Source organism: Haliotis rufescens, unplaced genomic scaffold (assembly GCF_023055435.1).
Source record: "Haliotis rufescens isolate VD_foot unplaced genomic scaffold, xgHalRufe1.0.p SCAF_10, whole genome shotgun sequence".
Classification (NCBI taxonomy): domain Eukaryota; kingdom Metazoa; phylum Mollusca; class Gastropoda; order Lepetellida; family Haliotidae; genus Haliotis; species Haliotis rufescens.
Window position 1 is genome coordinate 35,537,433 of NW_025963780.1, and position 18,854 is coordinate 35,556,286.

General features: G+C 41.5%; 1 protein-coding gene across 1 annotated transcript; it reads left to right on the forward strand.

Moving 5' to 3' along the window:
- Positions 1-1,980: 1,980 nt before the first annotated feature.
- On the forward strand, positions 1,981-10,312 carry LOC124131026 (elongation factor 1-beta-like). Its single transcript, XM_046494094.2, has 6 exons — positions 1,981-2,134; positions 3,238-3,360; positions 5,113-5,306; positions 5,717-5,842; positions 6,739-6,806; positions 10,163-10,312. The coding sequence occupies exons 1-6, from the start codon at positions 2,055-2,057 to the stop codon at positions 10,247-10,249; spliced, it is 678 nt and encodes a 225-aa protein (XP_046350050.2). The 5' UTR covers positions 1,981-2,054; the 3' UTR covers positions 10,250-10,312.
- The last annotated feature ends 8,542 nt before the right edge of the window (positions 10,313-18,854 follow it).

Below are 18,854 nucleotides of genomic sequence, written 5' to 3' on the forward strand. Positions count from 1 at the left end.
CTGCTCCATGACTGGAATACACACACACACACACACACACACACACACACACACACACACACACACACACACACACACATATAAGTATGTACGTATGTACGTGTGTGTGTGTGTGTGTGTGTGTGTGTGTGTGTGTGTGTGTGTGTGTGTGTGTGTGTGAGTGAATGTGTGAGTGTATATATATATTATATATATATATTTAATAAAAGCCTAGGCAAGTCTAGATCAAACTAAACCAAGTCTAGTGATATGAAAACAGCAGAAGAGGATAGGTTCTTTTGAAAACAATTACAATTACTTTAAAGAAAGCGTTCATCTATATCTTTCACTAAAGCAAGCGATAAGAAAATAAGTCGCTGACATGTTTGATTCTTTGTAATTTTTAAAAGTATTATTAAATACATATCAAAATAAGGTTATAGAAGTTAATATACAATGTTGGCCCAATATCAGTGTGTTTGTTGGGTTGTGAGCAGAGTGCGTGTTAGATGGTGTCACAATGTAATGTCTTCCAGTAGAGTTCACGTGTTGTTTTAACTAATCTAATCAAACTACTTTGATCTCTGTACCGACCAGTGCACCAATCTGTTGTGAAAACATGAATAAACCTTGATCCTAATGAGGAAACCTGTATTAGTTGGGTTTTTTAATTTTATTTATTTTATTGAGACACATCGTACGGTTGTACGTACGGTCGCACAGGAGGTGTATTTTCTCCACTTCATTCAATGGACGAAGCTGCTCTGACGAACCTCGCCGTCGTATAGCTGGACTATTGCTGGGTGCGGCGTTAAACAACAACCACAACTTGTTTTGTGGACCTGCCGACCAAAGATATCACACGTGTGGAATAATAGTGATTTTGAAACAGACTTTTGAGTTGTCTGTATTTTCAATTATAAAGAAAACCCAACAAATACTTCAACTTCGCATCCATTTGACACCTGTTTTTCGAATAAAGTCTACCGTTTTTGTGTTATGCCAAACTCCTGTTTAAGGTCATACAAAACCAGTATAAAATTCCAAATTGTCATCACAACAATGTACAAATTACCTTGGAACATACGTGGAAGTAGAAAATTACCTTGGGACATACGTGGAAGTAGAAAATTACCTTGGGACATACGTGGAAGTAGAAAATTACCTCGGGACCTACGTGGAAGTAGAAATTACCTAGGGACATACGTGGAAGTAGAAAATTACCTCGGGACATACGTGGAAGTAGAAAATTACCTAGGGACATACGTGGAAGTAGAAAATTACCTCGGGAAATACTTGGAAGTAGAAAATTACCTTGGGACAAACGTGGAAATAGATTTAAACATGTAAAGCGTAATTCACAGTGGAAATACCTACATTTTGTTTGTGAGCAGTGAGCACTGTATGAGAAGGAGAACCATGGCGTTATTTGTTGGCACACCACGCCTTACCAATAAAAGACTAGTATTAAAAAAAATATAAGAATATTAAAAGCATTAAAAATAGATAAAAACGGGAAATTATGGAACCCATTGACTTAGCATATTGGTTTTCCTTCATTTGCTCGGATTATTGGACACCAGGGGTGGGACAAAACATATATCTCTGTCCACACAAACCCCGAACTTTTGTTTTTCCCTGAAAAAGCTAGCTTGACGCAATATATATTACAAACACATTTTTACTAAACAATAGCCAGTTACTTAATGGTACCGAGTGTGACGTAGAAAAGCAGGAGTGGGGCATATATTCACTGATCTAATAAATGACACATCTTGTCTCGAGCCCAGATAAATATGTCCCAAACATCTAGTTTCGTTTCACCGTATAGTCTATCTTTTCACGTTAACCATATTATCTGCGGGAGGGATGTTATCATTTTCTGGAGAAATGTAAAATTTCAATGATTCAATTTTATGACTTTTTTTTTGTGCTTCGCTGTCAGTAATCTTTATCTAATATGCCTACTAAAAAAATATTCATTTACTCCGTAACCCAGGTGAGCGGCCTTTTACTTCCGGTCTTTCCACGAGACGGACCACGTTTTCTTTCTGGCTTAGAAATCCTCACTCAAAATGGGTTTCGGGGACCTAAAATCGAAGGCTGGCCAAGAGGCTTTAAACAATTACCTCGCAGACCGTAGTTACATTGAAGGGTAAACTATATTTGACGATTTGTTTCTTTGTTTAATGTACTCAGTCACCTGTTACCGCTGTGAAACGGGATGGTGACATGTCAGCACAACAATTCATGTTTGACCCTAGTTTATTTCATTGCTAGCAGAGACCTCCATTATATGGTCTTACACAAATACTTTCAGTGACATTTATTTATGTGAATGATGTGGTTCGTTCGGGAATATATATTTCCTCAGCGGCCATGACTGTAGGTGAAATTGAATGTGAACTTTAGTGACACATCTTACCTAGATTCAATCACTTCCATGTAAATTCCCTGTAGTCTGAGCACTGGAAGTTGCTTTGTAGAGTTGACTTAAGCTGGCATTTTAGCCACCTATGTTTTTGGGATTAGTCCGTGCCATACCCGCACTGATGGGTTTCAGCAAAGTGGTAAAAATCAGCCTCAAATTGTGCTTTCCCCACACATTAAGCTGGACACACTGTGATATGACTGAAGTACTGTTCGGTGGGTTGTTGAATCAAACTCACTGACTCCAGATTTAGAAATATGTTGTCGCTGAACAGTTCAGAACACAACACTATTTTATCAGCAGGAAGGCTTAGAAAATATGCCAAATTTAACAATGGTTTAAATGAGAAATGTAATGATGGTAAATACGTTGTCACCTTCTCAGGCAACCTTTTAGTCATTCTAGTTTTACCACAATCAGAGAATTATAATATAGTTTTATTTATTTTATTGAGACGATATATAAGTACAAAAATCATAAAACATGTACTAGACAAAAAAAACTATTAATGGAATAATAGTAATTGATTAAATGCATTGCAACTACCATATTCTTTAAAAGTTCATATGACAGCTGTTTGAGGAGTACAAAGCCTTCCAGTGATTGGAACTAGCATTTTTTGTCTACTACTAGTACTAGTCCTCATGATGATAACATATAGCAAAACCCTTACAAATGGCAAATTTCTACTAGTCCTTATGATACCTGACAGTTTGGCAAGGACTACAGGACTAGTGCTAATTTTGAACGCTGCCTTCTCAGGAAAAGACTCAACTATTCAAGCGAGCCCTACATGTGCAATTGATTTGTTTGATGTTTGGTTCCAGGTACACCCCATCTCAAGGTGACAATGTTGTATTTTCTGCATTGTCCGGTGCACCTGGGGCTGGTCTTCCTCATGCTCTCCGATGGTACAGCCACATTGCATCTTATGGCAATGACCGGAACAGGTAAACCATGCTATAGTTCTGTTCTTATATAACTACCAGCCAGCAAGCCCCATTGTAGGCTATGTCCCTGTTCGATTCCACGTATGGGTACAATGTGTGTCCCCTCATGTTTTTATTGTTGGAATATTGCTAACAGAGGTGTAAAGCCATACTCAATCACTCTACTCTCTTTAGACCACCTGTCCCTTGAAGATCAAGTGGTGAGGCTCTCTGACTTGGTTGATGCATTTCATCGATCCCAATTGCATGGATAGATGCTCATGATATTAATCACTGGATTGTCTGGTCCAGACTCAATTATTTACAGACCGTTGTCATATAACTGGCATGTTGCTGAGTGCGGCCTTAAACAACAAACCAACCAACCCTCCAAGAAACTGAACAAGTGGGTATAGAGACCCCTTCAGCAAAAATACATTTGCAAACCTTATGGGGCCACACTCTGAGAGATCATATAAACCTTAAAAGTCGAGCTGCTGGTACTTGATGTAGAATCTATGTCCATAAGGAACATTAGCAATACACAGAATTGAATTAGATTTCACATAATTTGTACAAACCTGACATGTAGTAATATTTCTTTCTAAGTTATGCTGTAACCACACTTAGTCATTGACAATTTCTTCGTTTCTCAATTTTTCTGGGGATATGTGTGGCCCAGACGTCCCAGGCACCGCGATTCGCTGTGCAATGTTGCTGTGCAATGTTGCGTCCCTTGTGCACGCCAGAAACCCATGATCGTGGGTTCGAATCCCGAATCGCACCGATTATGTTTCTAGGTTTGTCAGCACCAAGCCCGTGCTAGTGGGTTTAACCGAAGTGGTAAATGTCTGAGACCTGCATCACTTTGGGTTTCCTCCCACATTAAGCTGACACACCGTGATATAGCTGGAATACTGTTAAAAGCGGCATAAAACCCAACTCACTCACTTAATTTTTCTATCTTTCCTGTCTGTTTCCATGGTCACTGTCAGATGCGCCATGCAAAACATTCTGTGTATCGCTAACTAGGTAGTGTTACCGGTATTACCAGTATACCACATGAAATACTTATTAATACATATCACAATGTGTCTTACGAAATCATGCAAGACATGAATCATTGCAATGAACTGCGATACAAATATACGTATCATTTTTGCTATTACATGTGGTCCTTTTATTCCCGGGTCATTTGGAGCACAAACATCTTTGGTATTACCAGAACTATTGACTACAATGTTTGCAAAGAGGTGTACACTTGATTCTGATTGGACCATTTGTAATTGTACTCCAATGAAAGGCTCTTATTGTAAATTGAGACTCATTAGGCAAAAAACATCAGGACGGTTACATTCAATAATTGATGTAGCTGTCCCCGAAAATATTTTTGACACTGTCATTGATTCCCATAATTATATAAAATAAACCCATCTGCATGGTTGTGCCTGATGTCCCACTGACCATAAAAAGTATGTGCCAATCAATACATCATTGTAAGAATCCTGCGAGGCAGCTGCCTTGGCAGAACTCTGAGGAACCCATGCTTGTCGTAAGAGGCGACTAACAGGATCGGGCAGTGAGACTCGCTAACTTGGTTGATGCATGTCATCTTATCCCAATTGCGTGGATCGATGATGTCAATCACTGGATTGTCTGGGCCAGACTTGATTATTTACAGACAACCGTCATATAGCTGGAATATTGCTGAGTGCGACGTTAAACAAGAAACATTCACTCACTCAGTATTATGACACTTGTTGTCTTCCATAGTTTTCCAGGCCAGAAGAAAGACCTAAGCACATACGGCGGTGCAGGTGCAGGGTCCGCAGCAGCCAAGAAGCCGGCTGATGATGACGATGACGACGATGACATCGATATGTTCGGATCTGATGATGAAGCAGATGCAGCATTGGAAGCTGAGAAAAAGAAGCGGGTGGCAGAGTACGCTGCCAGGAAGGCAAAGAGTGAGTTGGGTAGTGTTGGTGTCACATGGGTAGGACGGTCACACTTTAGACGAGGCCACTAATATGATCCATGGTCAAAACTTTTGACAGCTTGATAGTAATGCTGTTTATCTAAAGATTTACCTGGTTTTGATCATGAATAGAAACAACACCCTCGGAAATATTGTAATAATTTTGATAATAAAAAAAATATGTTTGTTTGAAAATATTGCAATTTTTATTTGCTATTGATGACCAACTGTCACATGTCTCTGTGATGATGACTTACAGCCTCCCCCGGAATCTGGCAGTATGACTCCCTCCAAATGGTATCTGCATAGTCAATGTAAGCACAGGCCTTAAGCCTTCAGTTATTTATAATCCACGTGATTATGCAATATCGGCAAACATCGTGTGTGTGTTTGTTACAGAGCCTGTACTGATCGCCAAGAGTAACATCATCTTGGAGGTGAAACCCTGGGATGACGAGACAGACATGAAGGATCTCGAGAAACAGGTTCGAACTGTCGCAACAGATGGACTTAAGTGGGGATCATGTGAGTATTGTTAGCTGTTGGGATCATGTGGGTATTGTCAGCTGTTGGGGTCATGTGGGTATTGTCAGCTGTTGGGGTCATGTTACGATGTAGGTATTGTCAGCTGTGGGGGTCATGTGAGTATTGTCAGCTGTGGGGGTCATGTGAGTATTGTCATCTGTTGGGGGCATGTGAGTATTGTCAGCTGTGGGGGTCATGTAGGTATTGTCAGCTGTGGGGGTCATATAGGTATTGTCAGCTGTGGGGGTCATGTGAGTATTGTCAGCTGTGGGGGTCATGTAGGTATTGTCAGCTGTGGGGGTCATGTGAGTATTGTCGGGGGGAGGGGGGGGGGTCATGTGAGTATTGTCAGCTGTGGGGGTCATGTGAGTACTGCCAGCTGTTGGGGTCATGTAGGTATTGTCAGCTGTAGGGGTCATGTAGGTATTGTCAGCTGTGGGCGTCATGTTATTATGTATTTTCATGAACGGGCGTGGCAGTGAGGTAGCTTTGTGGTTAAAGTGTTTGCTTGAAGGCCCGGTTTCGATTCCCCACATGGGTACAATGTGTGAAGCCCATTTCTGGTGTCCCCCGCAGTGATATGGCTGGAATATTGCTAAAAGCAGCATAAAACCATACTCATTTTTGGGGACAAATATATATTTTTCAATAAAATAAACTCTCTCCCCCGAATATCAATTCGTCAGTCCCTGCTCAGTGAATATAAACCTACCTACCTTATTATTGGATGGGCTGAAATTGAAAACACCCTTTCACTTGTATTTTGCCTCAGGTACAGAATATGCATATGTTGCGGAAGTTGTTGCAAACAGAAGTCTCATGTAAGTTGGGATAGGTTGTGTCTGTCCAGCAGCACATTCTGGGATGTCCTCTCAAGTATGTCTTTCTCATTTCAGCCAAACTCGTCCCTGTCGGTTATGGAATTAACAAGCTGCAGATTATGTGTGTAGTGGAAGATGACAAGGTAAGGAGGTGGATTAACACGCTGCAGATTATGTGTGTAGTGGAAGATGACAAGGTAAGGGGGTGGATTAACACGATGCAGATTATGCGTGTAGTGGAAGATGACAAGGTAAGGAGGTGGATTAACACGCTGCAGATTATGTGTGTAGTGGAAGATGACAAGGTAAGAGGTGGATTAACACGCTGCAGATTATGTGTGTAGTGGAAGATGACAAGGTAAGGGGGTGGATTAACACGCTGCAGATTATGTGTGTAGTGGAAGATGACAAGGTAAGGGGGTGGATTAACACGCTGCAGATTATGTGTAGTGGAAGATGACAAGGTAAGGAGGTGGATTAACACGATGCAGATTATGTGTGTAGTGGAAGATGACAAGGTAAGGGGGTGGATTAACACGCTGCAGATTATGTGTGTAGTGGAAGATGACAAGGTAAGGAGGTGGATTAACACGATGCAGATTATCAGTAGTAGATCCTATTTCAATGAATATTGGAATCTCTCGTTCAGCCAGACTTAGATGTGTTTGTCTGATTCTTGAAAACATTCCGAGAAAAATCTGAGGAACTCTGGGAGCTCGGTGGAGAAATGGTCGAGTTCTTCGTTCCCCCTCAGACAATCCCCAGGCACTGGGTGTTTAGTTCGTAGACATTCCAGGACAACATAGGTCCCCAGCACTACTATATGAGGGTTGTGTGGTCACAATGTAAGACCTGTGTGCCAACCTATGTTGGTGGCATGGTTCATAGCTCAGTCTCATGTGACTCGTGAAGGTCCGGGTTAGGTCTTCAGCAACCCATGCTTGCTGTAAAAGGCGACTAACGGGATTGGGTGGTCAGGCTCGCTGACTTGGTTCATGCATGTCATCGATCCCAATTGCGTGGATGGATGTTCATGATGTCAATCAATGGATTGTCTGGCCCAGACTCGATTATTTACAGACCGCCGTCATATAGCTGGAATATTAAGACCGATATTAATACGACTCCATTACGACTGCAATACAACAGAAAATCATTTAATAACTTTTCTGTAGGGCTGCAGGAAATGTTTCTCCACCTGTCAGACTGCCTGGCAGATAGGTGAAAGACTGCTAACATATTCAGTTATATAGATAAATTCTCAAGTAATTGTGGTAGCCTAGTGGTTAAAGCGTTCGCTTGTCACGCCGAAGACCTGGGTTCGATTCCCGACATGGGTACAATGTGTGAAGCCCATTTCCGGTGTCCCCCGTCGTGATATTGCTGGAATATTGCTAAAAGCGGTGTAAATCCATACTCACTCACCCACTCACTCACTCAAGTAATTGTTGGCATTATATCAACTGAATCAATATTCAATTTTTCTCTTATTTTTGGTGTTGTTTCAATATTTATGATGTCCGAATGCTGTCAGGTAACTTGGAAGATGGGCAGGCATCATTTGTGGACCTGCCTGACTGTCTTGTTGGATTTAAAAATATTTTCAAACACTGATTTAAACTGAACTAACATAGAACACCTCACTCGAATTCCCTACACGCTGCTGTCGTTGTTGTGATCACTGAACCTAGCTCCTAACTCAATTCTTGATGCCCCGAACACTGCATGCATATATCACAGGGTTCCCTGGCCAGACTCGAGTACCTGTAATATTTATAGCCTGCTGTGATATAACTAAAACATTTCTGATTGAAGCATAAAACAACATTCATTCATCATGTTCAAAATGGCTTTGTTTAGTATACACCTGCGAAAAGGTGAAGCACCCCTCCCCTTTTGTTTTCGTATGTTCATAGCTTCTATATTTTCATCCTCCTCTTGGAAATGTATGACATTGACCACACCTTTACTAATGATGACTATTTTTGACAGGGTAAGGGGGGGGATTGATATGTGCGATAGTCCTATCATATTTAGCACAGGAAAGTGGGCATGGTATGGCAAGGGTGGAAAGAAGACTTTGATAAAGAGGCTAGTGGACTTTCTTGCCTTGGGAAGACGTGGGGATTCAGGTGCCATCAGGTCACCAGTGCCCTAGAGTCAGAGAGCCTATTTCATATATGTTTGGAATCTCTCGTTCAGTCAGACTTAGATGTGTTTGTCTGATTCTTGAAAACATTCCGAGATAAATCTGAGGAACTCTGGGAGCTTGGTGGAGAAATGGTCGAGTTCTTCGTTCCCCCTTGGACATTTACTGCAGCACATTATGAAGTAGGCACAATTGTTTTGTATGCCTTGTTTAAATGACAGGAATTTCAAAATCAGCCAGAGTAAGATGTGTTTGTCTGATCCTTGAAAACATTCCGAGATAAATCTGAGGAACTCTGGGAGCTTGGTGGAGAAATGGTCGAGTTCTTCGTTCCCCCTTGGACATTTACTGCAGCACATTATGAAGTAGGCACAATTGTTTTGTATGCCTTGTTAAAATGACAGGAATTTCAAAATCAGCCAGAGTAAGATGTGTTTGTCTGATCCTTGAAAACATTCCGAGATAAATCTGAGGAACTCTGGGAGCTTGGTGGAGAAATGGTCGAGTTCTTCGTTCCCCCTTGGACAATCCCCAGATTATGGGTATTTAGTTTGTAGAAATTCCTGGAATTCTCTCTCTCTCTCTCTCTCTCTCTCTCTCTCTCTCTCTCTCTCTCAAAACATTCAAGAAGAGTATTTATTATACTGGAATATATTCCATCCATTCAAGGAATCGTTAAAACCAACATTAGAAAATAAGGCAGATGATCTTTAAGAGCTCTAAAAATATATATACATTTGCAATGCATGGATTTTTCCACATTTGATCAAAATCCAAGATTTCTCTTTGGACTGACCCTGACATGAAATTTGGACGTGAAATTGAAGGTAGACAAAATGTGTTTCTTCAAATATCACATCAATGCAGTAGCCATGGAACAGAGTAATGTCCCTTGTTTCTCTCAGACATGGACAACAGGATTCCATGATGATGACTGGTTGCACAGGGTATACTTATTGCAAAACAGTTTAACGCATATGAAGTTTTTTAATTTGAATTTGTTAAAAGTTGAAATTAACTTCCATGTTTTTATTCCCCTGACAATGTACCAAACTTTGATATGATTTTAGAATAAATATGAATATGAATGGATATGAATTTTTCACTGATCAGTTTGAAGTGGGATGAGAATATATTCTTGTTTGTTGGTGTGTTATTTTGGAAGATAAGTAGAATATCCCCTTTGTGTATCTCACCCTTCTGTCGTTGATATCAGATAGATCAGCTCTCAATAAAAGTTAAAACAACTAAACAAGCACCTGAGTTATAATGTTTTTGTTGTTTGTATATTGGGTATCACTAGACAAGGTCTAGATTCTCTATCTCTTCTCATCAATGGTTTGTTTTCAGGTGGGCACAGATTTCCTGGAGGAGAGCATTACAGCCTTCGAAGATTTCGTCCAGTCAGTCGACATTGTTGCATTTAACAAAATTTAACATCATTCTTATATTTTAATACTGTACATGCGTCCGTCAGTGCTAAATAAATGCTAAAACAAACCATGTTTTTTGTCTCTCCAATCCAGCATCTTCATGATGTACAGATTTCAGTCGGTTGCAGAATTTGAAAAGCAAGTGTACCGCCAACTCGGTGTCAACAGATATTTTCCAAATCTTTTCATGTTTTATCAAGGTGCTCACGTGATTTGATGCACCTTGTGAAGTAAGATCCGAAATAGGCTGGTATTTCTGGGTTCGATCGTAGGGCCACCAGTGGCTATTATGAGTTATCTCCCTTCTATGTCCCTCCTATCGACCAATCAGATTGCACCTCTGATATCACTTGCATTTGCTTTAGACAAAATGGCGGCGCCAATTGAAGACGATCTGATCGATAATCAAGATCTACATTGTAACAAGACATGTATAACTTCGAGAAGTTCACTAAATCACGGGAGCACCTTGATTAAAACATGAAAAGATTTGGAACATATCTGTTAATGCTAAGTTGTCGGTACAAATGATTTGCAAATCCTGCAATCGATCGAAATCTGCACGACAATTGACGTACCGGAACTATGCATAGATTCGTTAGTCCAGCCAAAATATCCATAATTCCAGCCTAGTTCGTCAAGAGAGGAAACTGGACTTTTATAGTCAGCTAACTCCCTAGACTCAGTAAGATGAGCATAACCACTCCCCGGATGATCGTCATCGAGTCAAGTTCGTCATGAAGCTGAGGAAATTAACACTGTTTGTACACTCTTCAAAAAAAGAAACGCACAGGTAGTATGTAGTTCATTGAACCTGACTACACAAAAAATCGGGTATATCAAATAGATGTATGTTATTGGAAAATGTTGGTGGCCTGATATTCGACAAACGGTGATTCAAAACGCACGTCTTAAACGGCATTGTTTTCAGAATTGTTAAAAAAATGTCATGTAGGAAAACAGTAAAGCAAAATGCACGTGCAAGTTATGGCATTCGTAACTCATGGTATGGGCTTTAAAAAAGTCAAGCATAAGCCAATAATTTGTCATTCAATTGTCAACATTTTTCAAGTTCGAAAATGCCGAGACTCAGCGCTGTCTTCTGCTGCACGCCACTTCAACGTCCACCACAACACCATTTGCCGCCTTTGTGACCGATACACACAGTTCAATTCCACTGCAGACCGTCCGAGAACCGAGCGGCCAAGAGTTATATCGGCCATATCCTACACCACGAGATCTGACTTGGTTGTGGTTCAGAGACATATGACAGCAAATCGATTCATGATTCAAATTCTTCAACCTCACCTTCTTAAAATCATTGACCGCCAAAGAGAACTATTTCAACAGGACAACGCTCCACCGCACACAGCTCGTGTCACGGATAGACTACCTTTCATAATGCCAACATCAGTGACTTGCCCTGGCCGTCGAGATCTCCAGATCTCAACCCAATCAAACACCTCTGGGATGAACTTGATCGACGTGTACGTCAACGCCAGAACACGCCGCTGACACTCCCACAACTGGCCAAGGCGTTACAAGCAGAATGACGCAGAATGACGCAGAATTCCGCAGGACAGAATTCATACACTTATCCAGTCAGTGCCGCGGAGATACAGAGCCGTGATTGCTGCCCGGGGCGGTCACACGAGATACTGAGTTCATCACAACCTTGTGGCCTTATGTGACAATGTTTTTAATGCCTTCGTATAACGACAGCATGTGACATGTGTATATATTATATTAAATTAAATATATCGACTTTATTAAGTACAATAAATTTACTAAAAATCGACATTTGCGTTTCCTTTTTGTTGAAGATGGTATATGTTGTCATTTGAATGTTTAGCAAAACATTACACATGTGTATTTAGTTGTGAATGAAAGTCTACTTTCTGACAAACTGTTGCCTTTCAGGGGAAACTCTCTAGACAAGAATATAAATGACAACAATTTTTTATCACAAGAGATTCAAGTCCAAGACACTTCAAATAGAGAGATAATACACAAAACATTTTATTCTTAACGTTAGTTTCTTGTTATAGCAAGAACACGGAGTAGGGTCATCTGACGATTTTGATGATTCGCAGAACACATAAGCTACTAACCCTTACGGTGTAGATGATCTGCGTGAGGTTCTTGTGGGGCATTGATCGGAATATGAAACCCTACTATGGCCCCAGTACAGTTTGGGAACACCTTTTTTCACGTAGCGTTTTTTTGCCTTTGAGTTTTCATCTAAGGAAGATATGACGTACTTGTCCATTAAAGGATCAACACTTGCTAGGCAGACATCATGGACACATCAACACATAGTTGACTTGCATTCTGGAGTTGACGCCTTCCAGTATACAGCAACACCACCTTTTATTCGGACATCCAGAGCTGGATGGACAGTGTTTTCTTTGAGTTCCAATCAGTCAAAAAGTTGTGTAGCGATTAAATCAAACACATGTTGCTTCATCAGATGCATTTAGATTTTTTCACTATGTTGACTATCGACCTTTCGTCCAAATAAGCGTTTCCTCGGAAAGACGAGTGTCGAAAGACGCACACAGTAAGTAACGAGACGGTCTTTGCATTAGACGCTGAAAGTTATAACGAGACTGATGAATATGTGTGCCTTACACTATTTGCATATCTTATTTACACAGCCAAGTTAATTTTCATGTGAACGCATAATAAACACTTAGGCATATTTACACTTGCGGAAAATTACTGACGTGAGTAAATGTTGTGCATGTGAATGCGGTATTTAGAGGGCTTTCACAACTGCTTAAATGCCCCACTGTCATCCAAACATCTCAGGTTCATCAACAGGAGTGAGGCAGTAGATAAGGCCAAGGTAGCCTACTTTGGCACAGCCCCAGGAAGAAAACAAATAATTATACCGGGAGACTGAAAATCATTTGTATCCTCTGAAGGACCAGCCCTAACTTGCACAGAAGACCCCAATGCCCTTCCTTTAAGAAGCTTAAGCTTTGGGAAATATTGTCACAAAAGCATTCAATGAACGATAGTATATCATGAATAGAGCTAAACAATGAACTCATCACTTTACCCCGAGTCATATCTTGTGTTTGGTGTTGTTGGGCATATTCAGACTGATTCATATCAATGAAGACCAGGAAGAAGCAGGGGAATTGCCGTGCACTGGACCTTTTAGTTTGCTGTTTTAAGCCGTAGAAGTTTTGGGAGGATGCCGATTTGGTTTCTCCACACCGTTGTGTCCAAGGCTTACCTTGATCCCTTATCGTGGGGTTCAAATCCTACATTGGTTCTGATTATGTTGATTGATTTGGTAGTATCATACACACTGGTCCGGACTAATGCCGATTATATAGTGCTAGCCCACTGAGACACCATGCCGCAGTTTAAGATGAATACCCTACTCAGACACAGTATACTGACTCCGAGCCGACCAGTCCTTGTTTTAGCCCCTTAATGCCGAGCGCCAACAAGTACCACCGTTTAACGTCTCTTGGAATGACGCGGTCGGCGATCGAACCCCCGACCTTTCACTAGATATTGGTAAATTCTGGAAAACACCATGTTATGTTCTACATGTAAATACTTCGCGAAACAATTTGCGTTTAGTAGTCATGTTAGTGTTGTTGAAAATAAAAGGTTTTTTTATACTTTCGTCTTGTGAAAAAAGCGTCTGAGGAAGGTCGGTGGTTCGAGCCCCCAGCCGCGTCATATCAAAAGACGTACACAGACGTACTTGTCGCTCGGCTTTACGGGGATAAAACAAGGACTGGTCGGCCCGGAGTCCGAATAAGTCCAGACTAGTACAAGCGGCCTCACACAAACGCACACATTCACACACATGTGCATGCACGTAGCTATGTTTTCTGTACCTGAGTTGGGTATACATGTTAAACCGCCATGAGTCCAGACGAGCACAAGCAGACACTCACACAATTTCGCCCCATTTCACCCTTTATACAATTTCATGTTTAGTATAATAATTATACCACCAAAATTAAGGAAACTGATGAAATGATAGTAAAGGTGTTATGACGATAATGCCTGTAAAATTAATACCGGGCGTGTAGATTTATACCAGGTGTGTCCACCATTTTGGGCGGTACATGCACGACACCTTGATGGGATACTGTTGATTATCGTGGGTGTGGTTGCCATTGGTATTGGCCGTCATTCCGCCTGAAGAGCTTCCCAACTTGTGCCACGTTGGAGGGTATTATCTGGCTACACTCTCTCTCTCTCTGTTCATTGAGATGAGGGGCGGTCGGGTAGCCTAGTGGTTAAAGCGTTCGCTCGTCACTCCGAAGACCCGGGTTCGATTCCCGACATGGGTACAATGTGTGGAGCCTTGATATTGCTGGAATATTGCTATAAGCGGCGTAAAACCATACTCATTCACTCATTGAGATACTCACTAGCATCCTAAGCGTGTGTGTAGTTCAAGTGCATTAATGAGTGCTTGTTCCCCTATATGCGCACAAATATTGTGTATCACGTGTATCACGTGCTGTTCATGCATGATGTACTATTCCTTGCAACGCCACAGCGTCGTTTGTCGCTAGTACATATATAGCATTCTAAACTACCTTCAGATTTGTTCCCAATTTCAACTGGAAATATTAAACACCAACGATCTTGCAATTCTAATGAGCCAGGAACAATGTTGACTGGCTGTTGACCGTGTCTGGTGCAGTTCTGGACATTGTGATTAGGTCCCTGCGGGGTAACTCATACTTTATCACCTGCTTTTTTAAGATTATCACTTAATGCTAGACTGTTATACATCATAAATGTGAGATAGCAGACAAACATACTTGAATGAATTGAACTGCTATGTCTGCCAATTAGCCTGAACCAATAAATATGAGGAACAGACCCGTGAAGATTCCGGAGTAGAATAGGTCTTCAGCAACCCATACTTGCCGTAAAAGGCGACTATCGGGATCGGGTGGTCAGGCTCACTGACTTGGTTGATGCATGTCATCGATCCCAATGGCGTGGCTCGATGCCCATGATGTCAGTCACTGGATTGTCTGGTCCAGACTCGATTATTTTACAGACCGCCGTCATATAGCTGGAATATTGCTGAGTGCGGCGTTAAACAACAAACAAACAAACAAACAAACAAATATGAGGAAAGCAAATCGTTGTACGAGTCCTTAGCGAATTTCTCTTGGTTCAAGAGTCAACTACAAAAGATACGTTTGGGCCGAGACAACAAAACTGACCCCAACTGTGTTGTATAACGAACATATATCTTAAGCAGCAGGATCTCTGCACTTGTACATTATCTAAAATTATCATATCGTTTTTAGTTTTAAAAAAAACAGTAAAGGCTATCTGGATTTTTATGGTCCAATGTCCGGTTTGCTTGGCAGGACACAAGAAAGGGACTTCACGCGTTGTACCAGTTTGGGGAACCACACCCGGGCCTTTGGAGTGAAGAGCGAATGCTTTAACGATCAGACTTCGACACACCCCAGCGGTACATTAAAGCTCACCCGTGAGCTTATGTTATGTCCTGTTTGTCTGTCACCCTTTGATCATCGTAAACATATTCTCCACAGACACCACTCGTCCAATGAGGCTGAAACTTCAATACTTTCCCCACCAATGAGGACACATCAGTGTGTTCAAGAGGTAAGAATCCGATTTACAACATAGCCGTCACGGAGGCAATTTGAAAAAAAATATTTATGGCCATTTTGAAAATGTAACAGAATTTGGTACGTGTGGAGTCTGACTTAACACAAATATTCCGGTTTGTTTATCGACATTTAAGTTTTGACCTATATTTGATTTTTGATTTTTGACCATGTTGACCATGCTCTTAAATTCACTTAAAATGTGACCCGTGAAGATACGGGGGAGAATAGGTCTTCAGCAACTCATGCATGTCATAAAAGGCGACTATGCTTGTCGTAAGAGGCGACTAACTAACTATCCCATATGCGTGGATCGATGCTCATGATGTCAATCACTGTATTGTCTGGACCAGACTCGGTTATTTACAGATCGCCGTCATATAGCTTGAATATTGCTGGGTGCGGCGTTAAACAACAAATAAACACTTAAAATGCATTTCCTCTCACTGTAAATATTATCTCCGCCGTATCCACTGAATCAATGAATGTTCTCACTCATGATGTCAACCCAATTTGTTCAAGAGGTTCTAGTCCAAATTTCATAATGTCCGCCACAGCAGCCCTTTGGCAAATAGTGAGACATTTTTAATAATATAGTTTAACCTTGATTTAACCATTAAATATCGACGACACAAGGCTGGAACTCCTTGTGGCCATAGACCGCCTCCGTGGTCTTGTGGTAGAGCGTCCGCCCGGAGAGCGGAAGGTCCAGGGTTCGATCCCGGGCCGCGTCATACAAAAAGACGTTAAAAGATTGTACTTGTTGTTACCCTGTCTGGCGCTCGGCATTAAGGGGCTAAAACAAGGACTGGTCGGCTCGGAGTCAGTATACTGTGTCTGAGTGGGGTATTCATGTTAAACTGCGGCATGGTATCTCAGTGAGCTAGCACTATAAATCGGCATCAGTCCGGACTAGTACAAGCAGCCACACACACACATACACGTGCATGCACGTCGCTATATAAGTGCAATAATCTTGGACGCGACGTTAAACTCAATTTCACCTCACCTCACCTTGTGGCCATAAGTCAGCCATCTTTGTTGACAATGTAATGATATATGGTACACATGTACTCATTAGTAGGCTGATCATACATGTTCCGTCTTTTTGCGATATTTTACATTTTAACCTTGATTTCTCCGTTGCACATTCTGAAAGCTGCAACCAGTAGTAAGTCATTTTGACCTTCATTTGACCTTTGACGTTTCAACATGATGGCCGTGCTCCTAAATTTCATTTCCTGACACTGTAGACGCTACCTCCTCAGTCTACACCAGCTGACCCTTGGATTGTTTGTTTGTTTGTTGTGTAACGCCTCAGCAATATTCCAGCTATATGTCGGGGGTCTGTACATAATCGAGTCTGGACCAGACAATCCAGTGATTGACAGCAATCCATGCAGTTGGGACTGACCCTTGGAACTTCGCATGATAGGTCCCACTATTGATGCCACCTGAATTTGTTCAAGACGTTCAACTCCGATTTCACGCAGCGACCATATTAAAAAAAGTTTTTTTATAGCGATTTATGTCTAAATGTACTGAAATTTGATATTTGTTTAGTTAATTGTAGGATTCACACTTATGTTCCGTTCTTTTGCAATATTTAAAAATTTTGACTTCTTGTTACCATGTTCTTGTATTCTCTCAAAATGCATACTTGGCTCTGTAAGCTTCTTCTCCTATGAAACTGAGGTTTGGAATGTTTGTTTCTCCTTAGGATGACATCATATTTTGTTCATATTCTCATATTTTTTTCAGATGTTAGTGTCAGTCTTTTGTCCTCAGTTTTTATGTAGGACATATTTTAATGTCAATTCTGAAAACTTTTGTCTGAAGGCGATCTTTGTTGACATTCTACACTTAGACTACATATCCAGGTGAGCTACAGTGGCATTTTTTCAGATAAAAGGTTAATTTTAATGCTGTTTATAATCCCAGTTAGTTTTCAGAGGTTGTAGATATGTTTCCTTTGCGAACAACCTGTTACTCCATCTCATTTATCAATAAGGATCTGAACGAAAAATTCTACAAAAGAAAACACGATATACTCTTAAAAAAAGAAACGCAAAGCCAGATTTGTATGAGGTAGGAAAATACATTTGTACGAGGAACCGTACAACGTATTGAGCCACAATGTTGTAGAGAGAACACTTGGTGATTGTAGTCATCTCAGTTATCGGTACATAGGAAAAGTCCAAGGTGAAGGTCAACTACCATCAATAACGCGTATGTCACCCGTTGGAATCGATAGCAGCCTGACATCTCTTGCCCACGAGGATGCCAATCACAACCTTGGGAATGGTATCCCACTCGGCCTGCAACGCAAAGGCCAACTGTTGCAACGTCTGGGGTTGTGGTTGACGTCGGCGTAGACGTCTATCCAATTCATCCCACAGGTGCTCCTTCGGGTTCAAATCCGAGAGATAGGCGCCCACATCATAACGCAACCCAAACCAAACCTATCCACTTCCTGTACCGGGGCACCGCAGTTTCCGGCGTAACGTTCTCCCCGATGTCTGAAGACCCGTGCTCTTCCATTCCCTCGACGGAGGAGAAATCTTGATTCGTCGCTGAACCAGACATCTCTCCATCGCAGTTGAGGCCATTCCCTGTGTTGACGACAACAATGCACCAATGTTGACGATGTTGTCGACTAAATATGACGGTCTGTTTGGAGATTCTGCGCTGTCCGGGTATTTGGGATGCGGTTGAGGTGGCTGTGGTCGTCCTTTCACGTAGGTGGCGCAGTCGGATGTAGCGATCTTAGGCGGGGATGGTTACTCTTGGTCGCCCAACCTTAGCCGATCACGTGTTGCCCCATGCTGTTAAAACCGATCCCATAGCCTTGTGATGGTGCTGGGCGCTATATTGAAAACCCTTGCAACAGCTCATCCGGATTCCTCCGCCTGCAAGCGGCCTATGACGTTGTTTCTCTTCACTTCTGTTAATCTTGGCATGTTGCTGAATTGT